Consider the following 23,494-nt stretch of genomic DNA (forward strand, 5'->3'; position numbering starts at 1 on the left):
ATCCTTAAAGGACCGATGGGGTGGGGGAAGTAGGAGGGAGAGGAGGGTGAGTTGGGAGACCCTTTTCCATCACTCCCACTCCTTATCCCCCTCGCTTCATCCACCGGACTCAACCACCCACCATTCGCCCTCCTCCTCCCCATTCCTACTCCTTAATCTTCCACACCCCCTCCTCTCCGCCCTCCTCACACACGCCGCCACCTCTCACTTCCTCCTCCCGGACGCTATTTAAAGGGAAGCGATGGACAAAGATCTTCACCACTCGTCTACGAGACATCAATCCTCACACACCAAGACCAAAGGTCCGCACACACAACCTCCAACATGTTCAAGCTGGTGAGTACCCTCAGCCAAAAATTATCCTGCCTTCCCCAGTTATTTCTTATTCTCCCGCCGAAGGCACAACAAGACAGGGTTTTTGTAGGGGATTTTGAAAAAAAACGATAAAAGTGAACAGTTTACAGAAGTTTTACTCTTTAGGAAAGTTTTTTAATAGGTTGAACAAGAAACGTTTTTACATAATTTAAAATTTTCTTATTTTTTTCGACTTGAAAGTCATGTGTTGTCTTCATTTATCCGAGAGATATGACGTCATTTGTAAACAAAAATGCACTTCTTTGAAAATATAGAATATCAATAGCTTTAGACTTTTGGGATGCTAGAGCAAAAGTCTCAGTTTCTCTTCTTGCTGCACAGATTACTTATTTCAAATGACCACGCATGTAAATCGCATTGCCTCTTTCAAACCCTCCCTTCTCAAGTCTCAAGTAAGGTAATTGGAAGTCGCAGTATCTTTAAATAATTTGTCGTTAAATTAAGTAAATGCGGTCTTAATCGTTTTTCAGTCGAAAACTTTCCTCCGTTTTAAACATATTCTCTTACCCCCTACTTGTTCTTGTGGGCTCTTACAAATTCTGGATTTATTGGTGACCATAATGGCTTCTATAAAATTATATTGTAATTTTAAGTATTTCAGTGAATTTGCAGTTTCCTGTAGGTTAGATGATTGATAGTATATTTCCTTAATGCACCAAACGCAAAGACTAAAAAGAATACGCATGAAACGTAACTAAAACCATTAATCCAGGTCTTTTAGCACCGACTTACATTTCTGTATGGGTTATGTAGTAGATTTTTTTTACAACTATGTGAATGTATCCCTGGAAATTGGGGTTAACAACTACCTCATTAAAACAAAGAGGTTTATATTGGCACTGAGTAAGCCTCACATTGAATCTTTATTTATATCCCACGTTTAAATTAGAACATTTAATACAAAAAGTTAATTTAATATAAAACTGTATTCACTTCAATTTTAATAAACGATACGTCGTACTGTTTGATAAGCGATTAAGTTTAAGTAATTATCAATGGCGGAATAATGTAGACATTTCTATCATATGACGACGCTGTTATCTTATGTTGGCAAATTTGGCGGAGCTATCTAGAAATAACTATTATTGGTCGTCAAAACATCGTTTTAATTTCCCTCTGCCGCGATAGAACCAAATCGTTTTCCTTGCGGCGGCGTTCCCCAGCTGCATTCTAAATTGCGCACACGCCAGTCAATTGTTGGACGCTTGACAGTGTTGTGTTTCCGTTCACGCTCCCGGACGATTAAACTGCGCCACCGAATAGACACTTCTTGGCGCAATTCCTGTCGGCAAACGCTCCTCCAGCGACAATCGGTCGAGCTAGGAAAACAAGGCGGGATTTTCTCCTTTCTCTCACCTCCCCTGAGTGAGCCCGAAGGAGCAGTCCTCCCACCGGCTCCAACCTCTAATCCCCTTCCATTCATCCCCCCCCCCTACCTGCTTGCTTCTTTCCTCGAGCGCTTCGAATGCGATTCGGCGCGCGATTCCGACGGACTCCATTGCACGAAATGCTCGCGGGTGTTAATAGGTTCCAAGGGCACGAAACATAAGAAGGCGTAAATATAAAAAGAAGGGATTTCGGTGAAATTTCTCCCGGCAGCGAAATTTTCTCAACTACGGGTGAGTTGGACGCATCGGCGGTATGTTATTCTACGTGGAGTTCATTAACGAATATGAATTTCCAGTGAAATTTCATTTCCAATACGACTTTCAAAGCAATTGAACAATGTCTGGAAATTTTCTTGCGCCTTAACAATAAAAAACACTGCCACTTCACAATATGCAACATTTTATATTCGCAAATATTTAAAAAAACAAATTCTAACACTGCACGTTTTTCTTGTTTTTGAATGATGTTGACCACTCGTTGGCCAGAATACAGGGAAATGTTCATTATTAAAGGCCGTCATTACTAAATGACTTCACACAATATGAATAATTAAACAACAATATTTTAACCTCATTATATCTTGCGTGGGGTCGAGATAATCCAGGTGTAGAGTGTAGCACTACCGGGGGGCCCGGGTTCGAGTCCCGAGCTTATCGTTTTTTTATGTCTGACAAACGAATATTAAACAACATTATTTGGCAATGTCTAAGATATTTTAGCCATTCCAAATTGTCAAACCATTTCCATTTTTCGAGATTTAAGCGGCATGACTTTTGCCGTAGTCTCTTGCTTCATAACTCAGTTTATTAACTTAAACGCTGATTTTATTTTTTTTAATATCTGAAATTTTCATGGAGAAATATTTAAATATAGTGGAATCCTCTCGTGCCCTGAGATAATATTTTCCTTTCCATATTTTCAACCCATAATGTTTTTTTGGAAATCGGAGTCTCGCTGCTAGCTATTTAATTCGCAACGCGCTACTTCCAGCCGTATTACGCAATGAGAGCAAAAGTATTTGGTAAACAATGGAATATCGGCATGCTACACTCATAGTTAACCAACGACGCATAAATGATCCAAGGAAATAATCTCACCGTGGGGAGAGACCTTATTCGTCGGAAAAATTCTCGCGGCTGGAACTGAGAACGTGATTTGCAACGCGACCGGGTCCGACCCCGTATTTCGCCACTGCCCCCCCCCTCCGCCAACTCCTCCGCACCTCGCCCCTCATCTTTTTAAGGCCCGCGCCGCTTCCGCCATGCCGTGGCTACGCATCCATTCAATTGCGTCCACGCACTTTCTCTTCTCGATCATGCTCCCTCCGTCTTCCTGTGGCGTAACACGGACTGCATTGTGTCAGCAATTACAGCATTGATTGCATATATGGCTCGCGTGTTTCGAACCGTGTCGTCTCTCTCCTATCATTTTGAGTATTTGGCCCCACCGATCCATGAGCGCTCTTTCTTATCCGCAGAGATGAAGGCCAAGAGAATAAGATGAATGAGTAAATTTTCCATCTGTCGAATGAAGAAGGGTGGAAATTTGCCGAAAGTGAATCGCAGGCAGTGAAAATCCACCCATCATGAAAATAGGGGAATATAATGTTCAGGGCTATCAATATTTTCTGCTCCACTTCTTACTGACATGTGATAATGGTCCCGGAAGTATATCTAAACTAGATAGTCATAAGTCTCAATTTAACTAATGTTCCTCGGCTTGAAGAGTAAAGTAGTAAGTAGGCCCAATGGTATACTTACATTGTTTCTCTCGGCGGTTTGGCTCAACGATAGATTATAAGGAATTTTAAAAAATATATTTCCCCCCCCTTGGTACCGATTTCGATGGGAAAAGGTTTCTTTTGTATCAAATTTGATGAAGATCATGAAACGCGACCGAATATGAAACGCTTAACGTGGGAATGAGATGTGATTCGATTGCTCCCGATTGAGAAAATGCAAAAACAATCATTCCATTTCTCTTTTATTTTTAACGATTCAGCAATAAAGTATACGATTATTGGTATATAATTACATTTTACTCAGTTTATTGATAAGTATTTAATTAAATTGCAATTTACCAACTCTTTCTGTATTCTGCCCACAAGTAGCGGTACTTCAGTGCTTCATGTAAAACATTTTTACATGCGCACGCAAGAGGCACGTTATGTAAGTTGATACATATTTTTACCTCTACCACAGACAAAGTTATTTAAATTCCTTATCGTTCGCGGAAAAAATGATCTCTTTAAACTATCGCTAAAATTGCTGTGAACAATAACAGAGAAAAAAGTTGGTGTTTGATTTAATTTTCTGTCTGGGTGGCACGGCTTTTTGAGTCGAATAGAAGGGTAATCGCCATGGAATTTGGCAATTTGGGACAGTTGACTTCTACCTGACAGTACCTCACTTTTATCAAGCACATAATTCTTTTTGTGTTTCAAATCACCAACCGAAGTTCCACACGTCACTCCATTGTTTTTGTCCCAGGCGTGTTTCACTCCAAACATTAATTAAGCTGACTTAATTTTCGCCTTTTGACACTGTTGTATATAAATAAGTGAAATATGTGAGAAAAATAAACTTCATGCCCCCCCCCTCCCGAAAGCTTCCAGTTCTCTTCGCGATGGAATCGCCGTCACGCCCTTTCCTTCCGATACGCTGGAGTTTTTTTTTACTAATCCGCACCTCCCCCCATTTTCTATCTCCCTCGCAGCTCGCTCTCTTCGCCCTGCTGGCTGCCGCCTCCGCTGCACCCGGTCTGTTGGCTCACTCCCCCTTCGTGGCGCCCGCTGCAGTCGTGGCCCACGCCCCCATCGTAGCAGCACCCGCACTCGCCTACCACGCACCCATCGTGAAGCCCGTTGTGCCCCTGGCCACCTCCTACGCCCACCAATACAGGGTGGACTACAAGGTGAGTACTCGTTTTGAGTGTGCACTCACGGACTCGCACATCGATGCACTGCACCCTTGAATGGAACACCAGTGTTTTGGTGCACAGAGTAATCCGCCACGAAAATATTCATACTTAAATTTGACCGCAATTCGACATCAAATTTTTACCATTAAAATGATTAGGTACTCCTGGTCGAATTCCAACACATTAATCTAGTAACTTACGTGAATGCGCTCGGCAGCAAAGAAAGCTCTTGAAATTTCTTTGTAAAAATTAGTCGAAAGGTTTGCATTAATTTCGAGGAAATCAAACATGAAAAACCTTTTTAATCGATAAATCATTAAATTGCACAATAAAAGGATTTTCTGTAGTCTCTACTCTTTTCTCTATCAAATGGAACTCATATTCCGCTAAATAGTCTCTTAAGTAGTATCGTTAATAACAAGAGAGAATAGAAACCGTTGACTAAAAATGCACATAGGAAGTTACTAAAAAATGAGAAATTATATAAATGGCACATAAAATGGTTTTATTTCCATTAATAAAATGTGTGTCGTCCCAACTGTATTACTTTTGTTACCAGTACAAAAGTCCCGTTCACTGAACAGCGACTTTCCATTAAAATCAGTCTCTCCTCTTGGAACGGATTCTAATGGCATAAAATCAATACTTCGACCAGTCTGGCGTTTTAAGTTTTTCAGAATCCCATTGCAGGAATGGGGTAGGAATCATTACCTATCCATCGGCTCCGTATCAGCATTTAAAGAATCGCCACTTCGAATGAGTAGATGGAGATTATCAGAAATATTCGGGAGATACCTAATTCGAAATAACCTCAAATATTTTAAAAATATTTTCAACGTTTTCCTTCATGACACAGGTATGAAAAAATATCAGAGCAAACTCCACAAACTACTACTTATATTCGCACGATCGGCTTCACCTTTATGCATCCATCAGGTCAAATCCATTTCTTCAGTGCGTTCTTATCAAAACTACCTGGTGACATCCTAAAAGGCGAAACCGATAGTACGAATATAATGAGTACTTCGTGGAGTATACGAAGTTATTTCCATTACTTTTTTCATGCAACTAGTTCACTGAAAAGAACTCCCAGCGCGTTAATTTTATTTTCCTTCTTGCTACCAAATGATTAATGATTTTTCCTCTTTTTCCCTCGACCTTCCAGACCCCCATCATCGCCGCTGCTCCGTACGCATACGCCCCGTACGCCTACGCCCACGCCCCCTTCCTCAAGACTTTCATCCACTGAGAGATATCCACTGAGATGAAAGGCCGGGCGCCATCCGAAGTGAGGGAGCCGTGAGTCGCCTGCACCCGAAACAGAAGGCTCACCACCGCCGTCCACGCCCTTCCGGCACGCGTCTAAGGGACGATGACGCCGCGCACGGTGGAAGGACCGCGAGAGATGAAAACTTTGCACCTTCCGGAGGCCTCGGACTTCCCCAACTCCACTTCATCTTCATCTGCAATCCCTCTCCACGGGAGGGGATACCTAAAAACCTTTCCTATTTTATTCATTACCACTCTGTAAATATTTAAAAAAATCATGCAAAATAAATTTCATACGTGACTAAGCGAAGTGTTTTCCTTGCCACCATTCCACCCCGAATGCACACAACAATAAATGAGCACATGTGTCTTTCCACTAAATCTTTTAATCGGTACAACTGGCTTTGACGCATCGGCGTCATCCTCAGGAAACTAGTTGTACCGAATAAAAAATTAAGTGGAAAGATATATTAATATTTTTACTTCAATGATAATGGATTTCCACAAAGTTAAGCGTGAAAACTTTGAATATAATAAACGATCAACTATCATATGCTTCCAATTTTATTGCATAAAGGTTTGAAGGCATTATTCCATCAAACATATTTCATTGTAACCCCGAATAGCAACACGCCTCGTAAGTTTAGAGTATTACTTGATACTTACCAACTGCAGTGCATGTAAAGCTTTTGTAAAATGATTTCTGATGTCTTTAATTATTTAACTTCTCGGTTAGTTAAGAAGATGTATTTATTTGATACGTGACTTGTATGGAATAAACAACTTCCACACAACTTAGCGGTGGTCCCATGCAGACGCACATTGCTAAAGGGGATGTTCGTTTTTATTGAATGGAAAATTCAATTTATTGATTTTTCACCTTACGAGAATCTCTAGCCGATTGAAAATTAGTTCCTTTATGGTACCAATCGGAAATAAGCTCCATAAGGCAGGAAATAGCAAATATATGTGTAAAGGAGGGAGAAATAGGGGAAATAATCCTAAAGAAATAAAAAAAATCGGAAAATACTTCGACTAATATAACTTACAGATTCAGGTGTGATGATAGACACTTGAAAATGATGTAGTACATCGAAACTAGTCGGAAATAAATCTTTATTAAGTGGAAAATTGTAATAGTCTTCGTATCTGTCATTACAAACACTAATTTTTCTAGAAGGTAAATAGGCCACCGGATATTTAGAGAAGTACGGTACGGCCATATTAGGGATCTGAATACTAAGGTAGAAAAGAAACACAACTTTGCCAATTATACTGGGGAATATTCTTCAATGCGCATTTAATACTATAATACTTCAATTTGACTTCCTAAAATGGAATAGAACATCTCCAAAAATTCGACGTGTGTGAATACCATTTATAAAAATCACATTATTTTTTCAAATATGATTTCATCCTCTCAAGATACACAGAAATAGAATTAAGTAATCGGGATAATATTATTAACGAATAATATTGATCTTAACGCTATATAAATACTTGGAAAGAAAAACTCCACTTGAAACCAACAATTATCACTTGCTTTCACACAAATTTACGAGGGTCCCTGGGGTATTGAATATAAAGATGGAATGTCTAAATGACCACTCCGGGATATCATCGGAAAGCCATGACTCCTGAGTCTAAAGTGTAAGGGTCATGAAATGAGTAATTTTACCTCATGCATCAAATTCGTTGAACAATGAATTTACCGCCCTTTGAAACTCTTTTTCAGCAGTAGCACAAAAGGTAATTGATATAGGTTTCTGGGATATTTGCTCAGCCACTTGCTAGCGCCACCAACAGAAAGAAAAAAAATGTCACCAAAAAGGATCCCTTGTCCTTATTCTTTGGTTCGCATCCAAATTAACAATGGTCAGCAGTATATAGACCATCATTAACCCTTTCTGCCCATAAATCTCTCCGACATACGTATAGGCAAGAGAAGAAACAATATCATAAATTATTTCAATTCAAATCTACCGCTTGACCAGAAATCAATCCAGCCGCTCATCAATTATTTAGAGCGCTCAACTCAACGTTTACTCAATGAATATAGCTTTTACCTCAATTAAGATGGAGTGAATAAAAGACCGTGTAAATTTTACATGGCCACGAGTCACGAAGGAAGTAAAATTTAGGGCTCCAAACATACTTCTCCCATTTTGTTCTCAGCCATGGGAAAGTGGCACCTAAGAAATAGGTTTTAAAATAATTTCACTGGTTCTAAAAACAAGGTAGGTACGTTTATGAGAGTAGTTGATACCTTTTTCTGAGGTCTTTTATCAGTTTTAACTATCTCGTTAGATATCAAAATACTCCATTCAGTGATTAAATTCAACACTAATTATTTCCAGAAGTGAAATCACACGAAAGTTAAGTCTAAAGGCGAGAATATCGACCTCGTCTAACATTTCACGGCGTGTTTTCAGACGGTGGTAACACGTTGTGTGGGTTCAGTTGATTAAAAACGGTGCTGTTGTTATATGTAGTACGGAACGAAGGCTTAGACGGCAGAAGAAGCTAATGATCCGAAAGGGAAAATTGGGATGAATTAGAACTAATACATATACATCGTCGGCAGGCAATGGCTAAGGTTTCCAAGAAACGCGCTAGATGGAAAAAACAAAAGAAGGGCGTATATTCGTTGATGCGTCCGCTTTTTCTCTTCGGCCTGATCCCCGTCCTCTCACCATCCATCGGAAAAAATGAAAAAGAAACCTCGACAACAAAACCATGGAAACGAAGAGATGACTCAGCGGCGATACTCATGAGAGCTCAAAAACTCTCCGTCATATTTTTCTATGGACTGGGGAATGCAATAATGCTCGTGAATCTTTACCGCGCTTCATCGTCCGGGAGATCTTTCGGGACGATCGCACATCACGTCTGGCCGGTGATCGACGTGACACTGCTGCTCGTCTCTTCGACCGCCCTGCTGCTCAATCAGACGAAGACCGGCGACGTACTCCTGAGACTCCAGGGGACCGTCCATTCGATTCGAGGGAGAGAGGGGTTCGGCGATCGCCGCATCAAAGCGTCGGTTCGGGCACAGGGCCTCGGACTCTGGTCGGTCTTCCTCGCGGGATGCGCCCACCTCACGATGACCACTACTCCCAGGAATGGAATCTTCACCCGCATGCTGCAGTTCGTGAGCCACTTGGCCCTGACCGCGATCACGCTACAGTTCTCCAATCTCCTGATGATCATCCGCTCTAACCTCAAGTGTCTTAATGCCCAGGTGTCGAAACTCTTACGAGGGACCCTTAGGGACGAGAAGGGACGCCGGGCCGGCGGAAGAGGGGAGCGGACTGCCCGCTGTGACCCCGGTGCTTCGCCCATGTCACCCGCAAAGGGAACCGGCGCCGTCGCGAGGCGCCTGAGGCGCTTGGCCCTCCTGCACATCGCACTGTGCGGTGCGGCGAGGGAGCTGAACGGCTTGTACGGCCTCAACATCCTGGTGCACTCCCTGCAGATACTGATGGATCTCACGCACCACACCTTCACCATTGCAGAGCTGATCGGGGGTATCGCAGAGGATTTCGACGCGTGGCACTATCTTTTCGATCTGTGCACCTGGAGCGCGCCCAACGTGGGCTCTCTGATTCATTCCGTGGTGCAGTGCCATTCCACGTCACGGGAGGTAGGCAGGTGATCGCGATCGCAAAGCCATCGATCCTGGATTATTATCAACCCTTGTTATCTACTCAATCCGATAAAATCTCTTAGGCTTATAAAAGTTAATTGCGTTTAATAATTCTTAAGTGCCACAAATACCACGTCTACCCACACGCGGTACCTCGGAATGCTTCAGATTGGTTTATTTTTTCTTATCAAAGCAAAATAGTCTTCTGCTTCCCTGTGCTCTAATTACAGTTGTTTCAATTATCCCTCACCATTCCATTAATTTGCAACGTTCTTTGACAGTATTAAATTTCCATATTTTCCACATTGTGTTAAGCGTACCTGCTGAAGCAAAACTACTAAGTCACTAAATATGTATTCCAAAGACTAATTTTTATGAAGTCACTTGCCAATTATAGTCATTTTCAATTTTCTTATTGGCATCAGTAGTTGAGATTTCGTTTCTGAAAAGTTGATGCTCTTCAATGACCTGCTGTGGATTTGCAGCTTCGAACGGAATGAAATAATATCACAATCACTGATAAATAGGCCACAAAGTGCTCCAAAAGAAAAAAATCAGCGCCAGCTTTTACCGATTTTACAACAATTTTAAATAATTTAATTATAATATACTCGCTCTTTGTAGTTGTATATTAAGTGCTGAAATTCGAAACTCAAGTAAACAGATCGTGGAAAAATAAGAGATTTCCATGATGCACTATTTTGAGTGTTTTCACCGCCATCAATAGACTTTCAAGTTGAATTTTACGACTGACTCCAGCCCTGTATTTTTCTTTTCTTACCTGTAGATAATCTTGCTATTTCCCTCACACCCTGATTTCTCTCTATTCCCACATCACTCTCCCTTTCGTCCTTTTTCTCCTACGTCTTCCTCGTGGAACATTAACAATCCAGAAGCTCTAAGCAAATCTACTGCATCTCATGGTCTGTCTAATCCATATTGTTACTTCAGTGTAACATTCAAAACAGAACAAAAAGAAATCCAACAACAATTGTTCGCCACCTTGAAATTGCATTCATTGCGGTATAAGTAATTAAATTTGAAAATTAAATTCTAGTTTTAAAACGAAAAACTAATATCGATCCATAATTTATCTCTTGCATGAATGGATTTTGACTTTCACCCCGTCGCCGATTTTCGTTCCGCTAGATCGACTTCACCATTAAAGCAGCTATCAATTTCTCTTTGAAGATTAGAAAAGACTGTGTCCTTAGGGAGGTAAGTAATGTGATCGCCGCCGTTCTGCGAAATAAATTTTAAATTCTAACATCAAGAAGGTTCATGAAATTAAGAAGGCAGGTAATTGTAAATTTTCGACTAGTTTCATTAGTGGTGCCTCCTGTTACTGCGCTACGCTGGGTTCCAAATACTCAACCCTTGCTCGAGATGGGGTACGAAAACTATGAAATTGATCACATCTCTTCAACTTTTCCCACCGATTCTTTACCCCATCTTATTTGATGAAAAAATATTTTTCTCATCCACCACTGCCGCAGATATTTTGAAGGTGGTTCTCCATGTGAAGTCCGATGCTCGATTTACACCCAATTACATACTACCTTGATCAAAAATTTCCCGGAATTTATTCAGAAAATTAAAAATACAAGTTTATTCATCTAAATCTATATTGTCCCCTTCAAAGTAATCCCCATCGACTGCAACACACTTATGCCAGCGCTTGATCCAATCCTCGAAACATTTTTTATATTCGGTTTTCGGTATGTCCATCAGTGCTTCCTGCGATTTTTCCATTACTTCCTCTCGGCTGCTAAAACGCGTTCCCCGTAATGGTTTTTTAACTCGATTGAACAGAAAGAAGTCACAGGGAGCCAAATCAGGTGAATTCGGTGGCTGTTGGATGGTATTTGTTGCATTTTTCGTCAAAAAATTACGAATAATGATAGCACTGTGCGACGGTGCGTTATCATGGTGCAAAATCCACGAGTTTTCTGCCCACATTTCTGGTCTCTTTCGGCGAATTGCTTCACGCAAACGTCTCATAACGCCCAAATAATACTCTTTGTTTACTGTCTGGCAAAAATTCATGATGCACTACACCGTTGTAATCCATGAAAACCGTCAGCATTGCCTTCTTTTTTGACTGAAAACGACGTGGTTTTTTTGGTCTCGGCTCATTTGGTGAACGCCATTCACTTGCCTGATGTCTGGATTGCGGGTCGTACTCATAAACCCACGTCTCGTCTCCAGTAATGATCCTTTTGATGAATGTGGGATCGGATTCAGCCTCGCAAATCATGTCTTTTGCGACGTCAACACGGTCTCTTTTTTGCATGAAATTGAGGTCTTTTGCTGCTACACGACGGAAACCCAAATCATTAACCACAATGTCTTGGGCGGATCCATAGGCAATCTTCAAGTCCTCCGCTATTTCTCTGATGGTTAATTTGCGGTTATTGACCAACATTTCTTTTACTTTATCAATTTTTTCACCGACTTTCGATGTCGATGGTCTGCCACTGCGTTCATCATCTTCGATTGACTCACGACCACTTCTGAACCGCTCGTGCCACTGGTAAACGACCGTTTTTTTTAGAGAATCGTTGCCGAAACACTTTTCCAACATTTCCAACGTCCGTGCGCCACTAAATCCGTTTTTTACGCAAAATTTAATACAAGTTCGTTGTTGGAAATTTAAATCCATTTCTGCAATTGTAAAAAATCGCCAACACACACAGAGATAGATGTACTCTTGGCTACGTAACTTTTGCAAATGTCAAGTTATAACACTAAGATTTAAAGGGAATATCAACAACAGATGTACCAATTTAACAAAAAAAACAGAACTCAAATCGGAACGATGGGAGCGCCACACGGTGGTTATTCCGGGAACTTTTTGATCAAGGTAGTATATCACTGGATCCGTTTTCCTTCAAGTCTATCTGTAATTATTAGTCAAGAGCGTAAAGATGGTATTTTTCCCATAAGTGCAGTACTGCACGTTTCTCTGAAGGCATCATATACATGCATGACTCCCAACAATAATTCCATAACCCTTGAAGGAGTCCCATATTCTGTTTAAAACATTGGCGAATGGCCTGATGTTTCTATTAATTTTAAAAGAAATGTCATTCTTGTAAATGATGAAAATAAATAGATCATCATCCCTTGGGATTACAAAAAATCTTAACCGTTTCCGTCAATCACCTCTTGTTTCCGTTCAGAAAAGAAACCTCGAAGCCAGCTTATTACTTAGTCGTTGATTCTCGCAAATACAGTATGAGAGTCGGTTTTTTATGTATATATATATATATGATACTCATTCAAATCCTTTTGTGAAACCTAAATATATAAAATCTAATTGATATTTTTTATTTTCATTATTTCAAGGTGTAGTGTATTAATAGAACTAGTTTCTTTCCAATGACAAAAGCTTTCGGAAGCCGAGCTGATTGTTTCTAAAAAGCCTCGTAGCAAATATAATTACAATGCGAGAACAAATAAGGGCTACAAGAAATAATATTTCAGAATGAATGATGGTTATTTATCAATACACAGAGTGCGCAATTTGGTTATTTCCTACTCTTGACAGTTACTAAATCGTAATGAGGAAGTACAATAAAAAATAGTCAGCAATATTCAGAAAAAAAGAAAGTTCTAGTTTGTGATAGATGTGAATGATGGTGGTATTAAATATGGTAATTTATAATAAAAGAGATATTTAGTTCGTCAACTTGAAATCAAAATAATTGAAATACTTGTGGTACCCGCATAGAGTTACTCCTCAACCAACGATATACCGCGAATCATTAAAATGTGTATCACTGTTGAAGCATGGTCCCAGTTATCGCTTTCGGTCGTACAAATTACTATGAAGTCAAATTAAGGAATTAGGTTGCATTGATATGACATATATTTGCCGTTTTGCTAAAATATTTTTTATTTGCACTCTAAAGTTCGATCGATTACATGGCGATGGTAAAAAAGTGTCTTCCCAATCTCAAAAGTGTCTAAAAAATAGATTTTGTACATATTTGCATCAAAACTCCAGAATTGTATAGACGCTCTTTGTTGGGAGATGAGTAATTAAATATATGCCATGCTAGCAGCTATGATGACTGTCGTATATCCTTTCATGTATGTAAGTGTATTGCGCTGCATCCTGTGGCGGCATCAAGTGATTGGTTTTTCGTGGGTCTTTGGAAATAGACGAGTTTTTCACTTACTTTTTTGCACCCAGAAATACGACTTGTCGTAAATATATCCCGCAACTGATTGGAGGATAAAAAAACCAGTGCTCTTATTGCAGCGTAGGGCTAACACCAGAAAAATTATGGATTATTGGGGCAGAACTTCTTATGGTTCTCACGAACCATAAGAAGTTCTGATGTTATGTTCGCAATAATATAAGAGTTTTAATATGTAATATCAGCATGACCGCAAATAGTCAGTGATTTATTAATTTCGATTGATTTGGGAGAAAAAGCCACACAAATTGCATACTTTCAAAAACTGGTGCCTAATAAATAATTAAAAAGAAGTTTTAGATCAATATTCAACAATTAATAAGAACCCCTTGAGCAAGCATAAAAACTAGAAGCTCACATCATTTCTGTACACGGAACACGGCTTGATGGGCGTTACGTTACTTCTCACAACTTCTCATGAATATACGAGTTTAGATGACACGTTTAGTCGGGCAGCCACGATTCAACCACTTGAAATATAAGTATTACGTTTTAGGGATGCCTACTTGCGAAGAGCTCCCGTTTTGCTTGTAACTGAGAAGACGGAATTTCTTCGCCGAAACTGTCTGTCAAATTTAGTGTCATTCGGGTGGCAATTTCCGCCTTTGCCATGCAGCATAACGATATATCAAACTCTAGTTGAATCAAAAATAACTTATGAGCACCAAACAACTGAAATCCATGCGTAAATAGGTTAAACCATTCTAAGCTACACAAGGTGATTAGAATGAAATTTACCAACTCGTCACTTTACGGTCGTCCCACATCGGCAAGTATTGTAAAAAAATGAATGCTCCTCCCAAGTTTCGTTCCCAACAATCATAAGTGCACTTAGTTTTTCTTTCCTTCAAACAAAATCTAACCTGTTTGCCGTAATTTTGCTCTTATCATCTTGAGATTCCCTACTAAAACGTGCAAAATCACCTCACTGTCGATGCATCCTCCAAAATACAGCAAGTACTACGTACATCGCTACTGAAACTAACGCTGAAAATAGAGGGCATACTTGTAGTTGATAACAAAGTGGAGACCTACCTTACTTCGTATTTCAAGGAAGTCAGCTGAATTCTGCTATTAGAATCCTCATCTTTTCCTCTTCTGTGCAATTGCTAAGCCCCTTCGAGCAACAACCTCGTTCCAGAGCCACCTTGTTCTAATTTTACGCCTTTTGATTCAGAAGCGTTGTCGATTTTGTCCAAGTAGCCTCCAACCGATTGGAGGGTCCCCAGTACTGGAAGTTATGCTGACAGTCAGCTACAAAATGAAAATGGCGGGAGAGATAATGTTAAAGCATCGAGTAAATAACATAAATTTTGGATGCTTGAATGATAAATGTATTCACAATCTGTCATCATCGCCTGGTGCCAGATACCTGTCGGGCACCATTTAACCTAAGAGGTGGAATCATTTCAAAATAATAAAGGTAGCTATTCCAGAAAGATTGCTACATAATGACACTATATCAAACATATACTTGTAGAAAAAAAATAGAAGGTCCAATCAGAAAGTGCATTGGACTAAACTCGTTAGCCAACTGCCTCCGAGATTAATATACACAACTAAACCTATCCCTTTCTTGTCAATGGACCATCAGCAAAACCCAGGAATACAAACTCAACGTGGTCAAAAATTCAATATCATAAATATTATTATCAACAGTTTAATGTATGTATATCAGCCAAAATATGATTCACAAACTATTAAGTATCGCTGAGCTATCACTCATTTCTGCACAAAGATGACACACATTGTCCGACGCTATGCATATTACTCACTGCGGCCCTTCATACTTTGTCTCCTTCTTTATGCCGTACATCTTCAGTCTAAGGACCTATATATGTATCTGGCATAATCCCTTACCCAACAGTATTCCACATCCCCCTGCCTTTTAATATATCCTACATGCATTGCTATCATTCCGAATTCCCCGATAACTTAATCAAGTATCTTCACATATGTAACAAGTCTCCGTATGTTTTCCCCTTTGTCTATCTTATTTTCTAATAAACACACTTCTGAAAATGTCATCAATCTTTGCTCATGCTCTCATTCAACAAACGACTTTCAGAATCATATAACGTTACGCTCCGAATTATAAACCTCAACTAAACTTTCTTTCAATACGGCCTCGGACATCAACTCTCTCATATACGAGACATATTTTCTCGTATTTCTCATATTTTCTCTTTATTATATCTCGTAGATATTTTTTTCTTTTGCCAAGGCAAATTTTTAGTCATATTACTATGAACATTGTCGGCATTTTCTTTCTAAATACTACCTAAATACTCGTGGGTGCACCATACAAACTGTTCTAATTTTTATCCCCCTAATTTTCCCTAGATTTCATTTATCACACTTCCTCATAACTTATCACACTCAAACTGACAGCGATGGACGTAAAAACATCAGAAGTTCATCGATTGACTCGCTTACTGAAATTGAGACATCAGAAAATCTGATTCGCTCACATTTCCACTCAATTTCATTCTTTATTTCAGTCCTTCCCTTGTCCTTCGACACTATCTTAACGTCTTACGTTCTACAGCAAGGAAAATAACGGATAATCCGATGCTATTGCCGTCTAATACTGTCCAAACCTATTATTCATGTATAATCACCAATAAGGCAGGTCAATCTAGTGCGCCAACATCTATAACTTATATGCGACTGAAATAGCCCTAATTGACTGTTGTCATTGAGATTCACAGAGGTTAAATGTTTAATTTATGATATTTTATTCAGGTCGATCTAGAAAACCTCTAACGGGGAAAACTTATCATTTTATCATAAAAACACAACCTTCTTCCCTGCAAAGTAAGTTTGAAATCATGTTAATCCTAAAACAAATTGTAAAAATTAGAGATCGCGATGTACCCTAGAGTAAATAATTTTACACTCGGTGGACAGAGCAAGTGCAAAACAATAGTTTCGTGTGTACATTTAATTGATTTTATTAATGTCAAAAATATTCCAAAAGGGGCCATAATACTCAAGGCCCCACCACTTTATATCACTTTGGTTTAATCACTATTGAAACTTAACGATTCTTTCCAGATCCGTCGCTTCTGCAACCAGGTTCTTCATTCCAAAACTAAATTCTCTGGCGCCGGTTTCATCCATCTGGACTACTCCTTGTTCGTAAGGGTGAGCGAAATATTCCCTTCGCTTGAAGCAATTTGTCGCAATTATTCCAAGCTAAATATGCCCTTCGCTTGAAACAATTTGTCACCATCCCTACTGTAGGTCGATCGAATTTACTTCGTTAGAAACGATCGCTCACCTTAATCACGATTTCCCTTCCAACTTTGCAGATTGGTGCCGCGGCATTCTCGAATGTAATGATACTGGCTCAGTTACAGTCCTACGTTGTGGGCTCAAAATGATGGATACATTAAGGTAGAAGGTGACTGAAGTGCAAAATGCATTAAAAAACGAACGACTTTCGGTAGGGGATCGTTAACAAAGCGGACACTCCCACCTTTGGTTTAAGGCGAAGCAATGCTGCGTCATGCGGGTACCTCAACCATAAAAAGAAGATAATTCTCCTCGGGAGTCGATGGAGTCAGTTGGTGGACACGAGTATTACGTCCACATTGAAATTTTATTTAAATATTTCGGCTGTTTATGAATATCAGCAGACAAAGAACTGTTTCCATCTTCTTGCAGTCCGATTTCAAATGCACATAAGTCACTTCACAGCGATCCTTTACAACTTACGAGTGTTCATAGAGTACAATGTGTTCATAAATAATATAAATACTAACAAAATAATGTGCATTAATTTTATCAAATCTTTGCAACACCCAAATAAATACGCAGATGATATTATTTCACCACCTAAGTGATTTGGATGGGCGTTATAGATGAGTGGGTGGATCCCTATGTTCCTAACCAGAGGGTCTGGGTGTGATACTGGATCGATGCCCCCTAGATATCAGCCCCCTCACAAAAATCATGTCATTTTTCATAACACCTAATATTTCTACGAATCCGCATACAGCTAGGGAAAGAAACTGCCCTCCCTGACCTGAATTTCACCCTAAATGTACACCCTAGATGAAATTTCGCTGTGAATGTACAGAAATTTCCCACCCATTGAGCTCTCTAGTAATATTAGGCGAAGCCTATGGGTATCAGGTGAGCTCTATCCTCGCCTATAAAACCGACCTTCGAGTTTGTCACCGAGGTTTCAGCAGGTTTGATCGATTGATCTGGCAATTTCATCACTTTATTGTCGGCGGAAACATTTAGGTAACTCCCGAAGTAGATGCTGAGAAATAATACTTTAATTTCATTGAATAAAAATTTAAAAAGCACGTTAAGCAAATATATCACCCGATTTATTTTTAACCGTATCCCAAATATTGTTCTGCGGAGAAATGAAGCTGTTCAGAAGAACCACCCGCGTATACATTTTCATTTGAGCAACCTTTCTCAATTCTTTCAGATTATTTACTGTATTTATTTCAAATTCTAACTGCATGGACGTAGAATGCGTATTTCATGCCTAAAACCAGTCTTAAATGCCTCGAATTTTCGTTAACGTTTATTCCCATTCCATATTATCATCTAATACAAATCGAATGGCGAATATCGGACATTATTAGAGAGTAGATAATGACTTTCAAGAAACGTCAACTTAGGCTTAAAATGCGTTATACACGCGCTATGGGGATTGCCTGCAGAGAGGGAGATAAAAAAATCACGATGAGAACTGGAAACTTCTTGCGACATCCAGTGGGACAGTATCCCTCCGGGGGACTTCGTTTGTGACATCTGGACTCTTGGTCAACGCAGCTGTGCTCAGTTGGCGGCAAGATAATGGCTCCTTCATGGTCATTTGTTTAATAGGACAGGATTTCACAGTTTTCACCAGTAACTGCAAAGAGCAGCATAGTTTTACCGGCAATGTGCCACCTATTTTGATGATAAATCAAGGTCACAAACAATGCATATAAGGCACGTCATAAACACAGTAATCAACCCGTAGTTCGGTTTGGTAGGTTATGGTAGAGTTCACCCAGTACCAAGCCAAACGGCGTGTGAAATTCACACATCAGGGTAGGGGGGGCAGTTCCTTTCCCTGTGCCGGTTATGGTTCCCCAGGAAGACCTGTTACCCGAAAAATCCCATAGCTTGTGGAGCTGAAGGTGCCAGAGTGCCAGAGTGCCTTGCCCGGGAATCGAATCCGGGCCCCTCCGGTCAGCAGTCCAACGCTCTGCCTCCTGGACTACCGCGGGTAAGTGGTTGCATAAACTCCCCACAGATTTCCAGGTAATTTACGTTTCCTCGATACCTCAATGCTTCGAGAATCGGTCCGGCAAGTCGAAGATCCGAAGACTCGGTCAAAAAACTTTTTTGCGCTAGTTGTCCGCTCGATTCCACCTTCCCCACCTCACTGTGTTCGTCTTTTATAAACGTTCCCACCCCTTTTCCTTATATCTGTATCTATGTGGATGTATATACGTTTATATGTAACGTAAATATAGGTCCTTTAAATGTGTTCCTACCCATTTTCCTTACATCTATATCCATGTGGATGAGTGTATATATACACACACTCATATAGTCTTCTATGTCTTCTTCCGATAAAGACGGAGCTAAATTCCGTCGAAATTATCAAGAAATAACGTGTGTATTCTTTTAATATGTTCTTATATTGTTTTTTGCTGTCCAAGTTATATATATATATATATACTCACATATAAATATTTATATACACACACAAACATATATATATATATATATATATATATATATATATATATATATACTCATATATAAATATATATATATATATGAAGCTTATATACATTTATTTATTTATATTCCTATATATAAGCTTCATTATAGATACATATACTATACTATATATCTTGAAGCAACAACGTCACGTGGATAGGTATGTGGGTAATAATAAAAACAAGGAAGTGAGAGAACAAACAAAAAAACTATATATATATATATATATATATATATATATATATATATTTATGTATATATATATATGTATAGTTTTGTATTAAACATACATATATAGGTCTTAAAATAGGTCTGGGTAGCCATTCCAGATTTGCAAAAGCCCTTCCACTTTTCGGTTCATTTTTGTCACAATTCCGTCAAATGGTAAGACTTATGTGAAAAGTAAAAGCATACCGCTTGTTTGATGCAAATCACGTGTTTTCGTGAAGTAAAAATTCATGGGTTTTGCGTAAAAATGTTTTACGTTCCCATTATAATTAATTATATGGAATGACATTTTTCTCTAGAACTCTTTCACGGAACGAAATACTATTATACCGATATTTTCAGGAAATCACTAATTCAAATCGTGTAGCGAATCACTAATTGATATTTCGCTATGGAGTTACAACAACAAAGCTGAATAAGCAAAATTGCATCCCGTGAATTTCCTATCACGAATGTTGTATTACTAATCGAACAAATTATTATTCAGTAATGTAACCTCTGTCTTATTATTTTGGAGAATGCCTAAAATTGGGATATTTCTGCGAAGTCCTGGCTGCAACTTATACTGCCAGTACTTCGCAATAAGTATGATGCAGATATGAGGCGGCCAAGTTATTTTATCTCTGCGGTTCAGACTAACGCATGAATATCTCAAATGCCATTACGACTTGATCATCCGCACGATCGACCACAAAAAATGTGACGCTTCTATCCTCGAGTGCGTTGTGAACTGCTTTTCATTCTATCCGAACTCCAAACCCTACGTCGCGATACATATTTATGTTTATAACATTGGCCAGGAACGCAAAATCCGTGTATCGCATAGTGCCTCAGTCTATGGAAATGGCATTACTGTTCCGTAAAATACAGGCAAGCAAAGAGACATCTAAGAATGAGATATTAGGTACGAAAACACTTCAAGTTCGGGTTCACATATGGTATGTCCCACACAAAAGGGAAAGGGATAAGTGTCCGGCAACATGCGAAGGTGAGGGTCATAAAAGGGGGGTAGGGGCTTCAGCACTTGTGATGTCATCTTTGAGATGCCAAATTTCGTGAGATAAACATGATGAAAACCGTTAGAATAAGAAATGTCCGAAAGCCAGCGCGTGGACAAACATTCCTCAACATATAAGAGTGTTACTTATGTAGGCTAAACATTTGTTCCTTAGAAATATTATTCTGTTAATGACAGCATAATACTAGTATCGAAGGATACTTTGCTTTAATCCTCAGCATATTGAGGTGCTCAGTTAAATTTGCGTTATTTCTTAGAAAATTAATGCTACATAATTCCCTTCATGCCGCTACCAAGGCGTGTGATCTACACACCTTTGGCCCAAATCAAATGTTCTCACCTATTTTACAGGTAAATTCATTCATTTTATTTCCAAAAAATCAAAAATATTATCCCGTTTGTAATCAAAAGAAAAAATGACAATATTCTCTGATCATGAAGGATATGGCAAACCCTGGGTGAGCATTGAAATACTTATAATTTTATTAATTCCATCAGGCCAAGGTCATTGTAGTTTTTGCCACTATCGCGATTAGTCTCAGGCAATATTAAACTCAATTTGCGGTATGTTACTTCATTTGAAGACATATTATCACAAGGGAAGGTTATATTTTTCTATATAACAGAGTTATGTTTGTTCTTTATACTTGGTAGTGCATATATTTACCGATCGGTGAAACTTGGCCCTAGAGGTCTATGAATTTGGCGGGCTTGGTCCCGAGAAATCGTCATTCACTTAGGGCCAGTGGTATGAAAATCTACACGGCCAAGGGTGACTGCTTGGCGCCTACGAGAGTGATTTGATACGCGTAGGAAACTGCGCGAGGTTTAGTAAACCTGTGAGAAAATAGTAAAATATAGTAACGAAATTTGAGGAAAGTTGGGTATTTCCCAAGGTTTGCGCATTTTAGAATAGATAATATGTAGCTTAGGCACCAGAATCGTAGGAATATCCATAAGGCAAACGGACTACCTACTGTTAAATGCTGTTCCAAAATTTATAAAACCTTGGGGCCAGTAACTTTCAGATTAACTATCGAGTTATAATAAGTGATCATTGAGCTTTCAGCATTTCCATTGCCTCATCACCTCAAAAATCAAATATTTAGAACTGATCTTCATTTTGGCTGCGTAATTCCTAAAATATGCACATTTAAAAATTAATTATTTATTATTACATAGCTTTTGACGCCTTGTTTGAAAGTCCAAAGCTAGATAAATATATTATTCAACACCAACACAATGAAAAACGAACAATATGAATTATGAAGAGAAACATAACTTTAAAAAAAAACTGGGCACGTTTTGTTGAGGTATTTACCGCAAAGAACAGAGCCGTTGGCATCTACGAGATAAATTCTCGACCATAATGCTTTTTGTTGTATCAGTTTTAAGGACTAAATCCATAAATTTCGAAAAACATGGATTAAATAGTCTATTGCAAAATAATTTGATGTCTTTGTGATACAAATAAATTTACTACTCACTATGTAGAACAAGGCTTTAAAATTTATATACTCTAAGTTCCTTCCAATTTGTGTTAAGCACTTGATTTTTGTTATTTTATCTTTTAAAGGGTGGAAAACCTCTCCTCCCTACACATGAAACTAACTTGGTCACTAATTGAAACATGCAAATAAAGAATAAATTCGACAACACGCAATGGTATGTTTCATTGCTTGGAGCCCCATTATGGTATTTTTTTCATGGCTCTCCTGTATGTTGACTTGAGTAATGGTGACTTATTAATATTACGTATATATTTTTTTAATTACTTAACGCAATACTATTTTGTGAAGTTTAATGAAGCAGGATGCTCACACTTTAAGATTACCCCTTTTGCAAATCCTATCTCATTAGGGAATCAATGCCAAGTGAATATCAAAGTAGCTTCAAACAAAACTATGAAACAGGAAAGTTTCTGGTAAAGTAAGTGGAACCACTTCTGATCATAAAGGAGAAAACTTTTCACTTATTTGTTCTTGATTCTTGCATCAAATCAGTGATATGAGAAATTCAAACAAATAATAATGAGATAGGCTTTTCAATGTAAACAAACAGGAAATCAGTCACAGGAACATTCTTTACTTTGACCTTGAGAAGCAAAGACCACATCAGCAAATGTATGGTATAAGACATTTAATTTGCTATCTTGCAGGGTCATCATGTCCTGCTGAGATATGAAAGCATTGACTTTTTTCTTGATTCCCTCAAAGAGGTGACTTGATTTAAAAGAAATATTCAGCTTTCACCCTTAGAAGTTTACACATATGTACAATGGAATCATACAATAATATGTCCATCCAAATAATTTTTTGGAATCATCCAAAAAAATGTGAATCCCAAATATTTTTTTAAATATATTGCAACAAGTAATGGTATATTTTATACTCATTTACCTCCATGTTGCTTAGAAATGTCATAACAAGGTTCATACAGATTTCAATAGGTATATTTTACATTTTAAAAAACCGAAATACTTAGCAAGATTTTCTATTAATGAAAATAACATGAATTATAAGAAATTGATTCACTGACTGAAACTAGAGGCAGACACAGGGGCTGTCTCGAGGGCTAGTGCAAGGAGGAGCAAAGTTGAGAGATAAAGAATAGGTAAATGAAGTTAAACATTAAAGGATGATAGCAAATGAACACGTCATATGCAAGGCATGTGCTGGAGCGTCCTTTGCTCCCGATGTG

At 38.8% G+C, this 23,494-nt stretch overlaps 1 protein-coding gene across 1 annotated transcript; it reads left to right on the top strand.

Moving 5' to 3' along the window:
• Positions 1 to 267: 267 nt before the first annotated feature.
• On the top strand, positions 268 to 6,257 carry LOC139700193 (cuticle protein 12.5-like). The gene is made up of 3 exons (XM_071598782.1): positions 268 to 336; positions 4,480 to 4,677; positions 5,849 to 6,257. Exons 1-3 carry the CDS (start codon positions 325 to 327, stop codon positions 5,930 to 5,932), a joined length of 294 nt encoding a protein of 97 aa, XP_071454883.1. The 5' UTR covers positions 268 to 324; the 3' UTR covers positions 5,933 to 6,257.
• Positions 6,258 to 23,494: the final 17,237 nt, after the last annotated feature.

Source organism: Hetaerina americana, unplaced genomic scaffold (assembly GCF_022747635.1).
Source record: "Hetaerina americana unplaced genomic scaffold, ioHetAmer1.1.p SCAF_1, whole genome shotgun sequence".
NCBI lineage: Eukaryota > Metazoa > Arthropoda > Insecta > Odonata > Calopterygidae > Hetaerina > Hetaerina americana.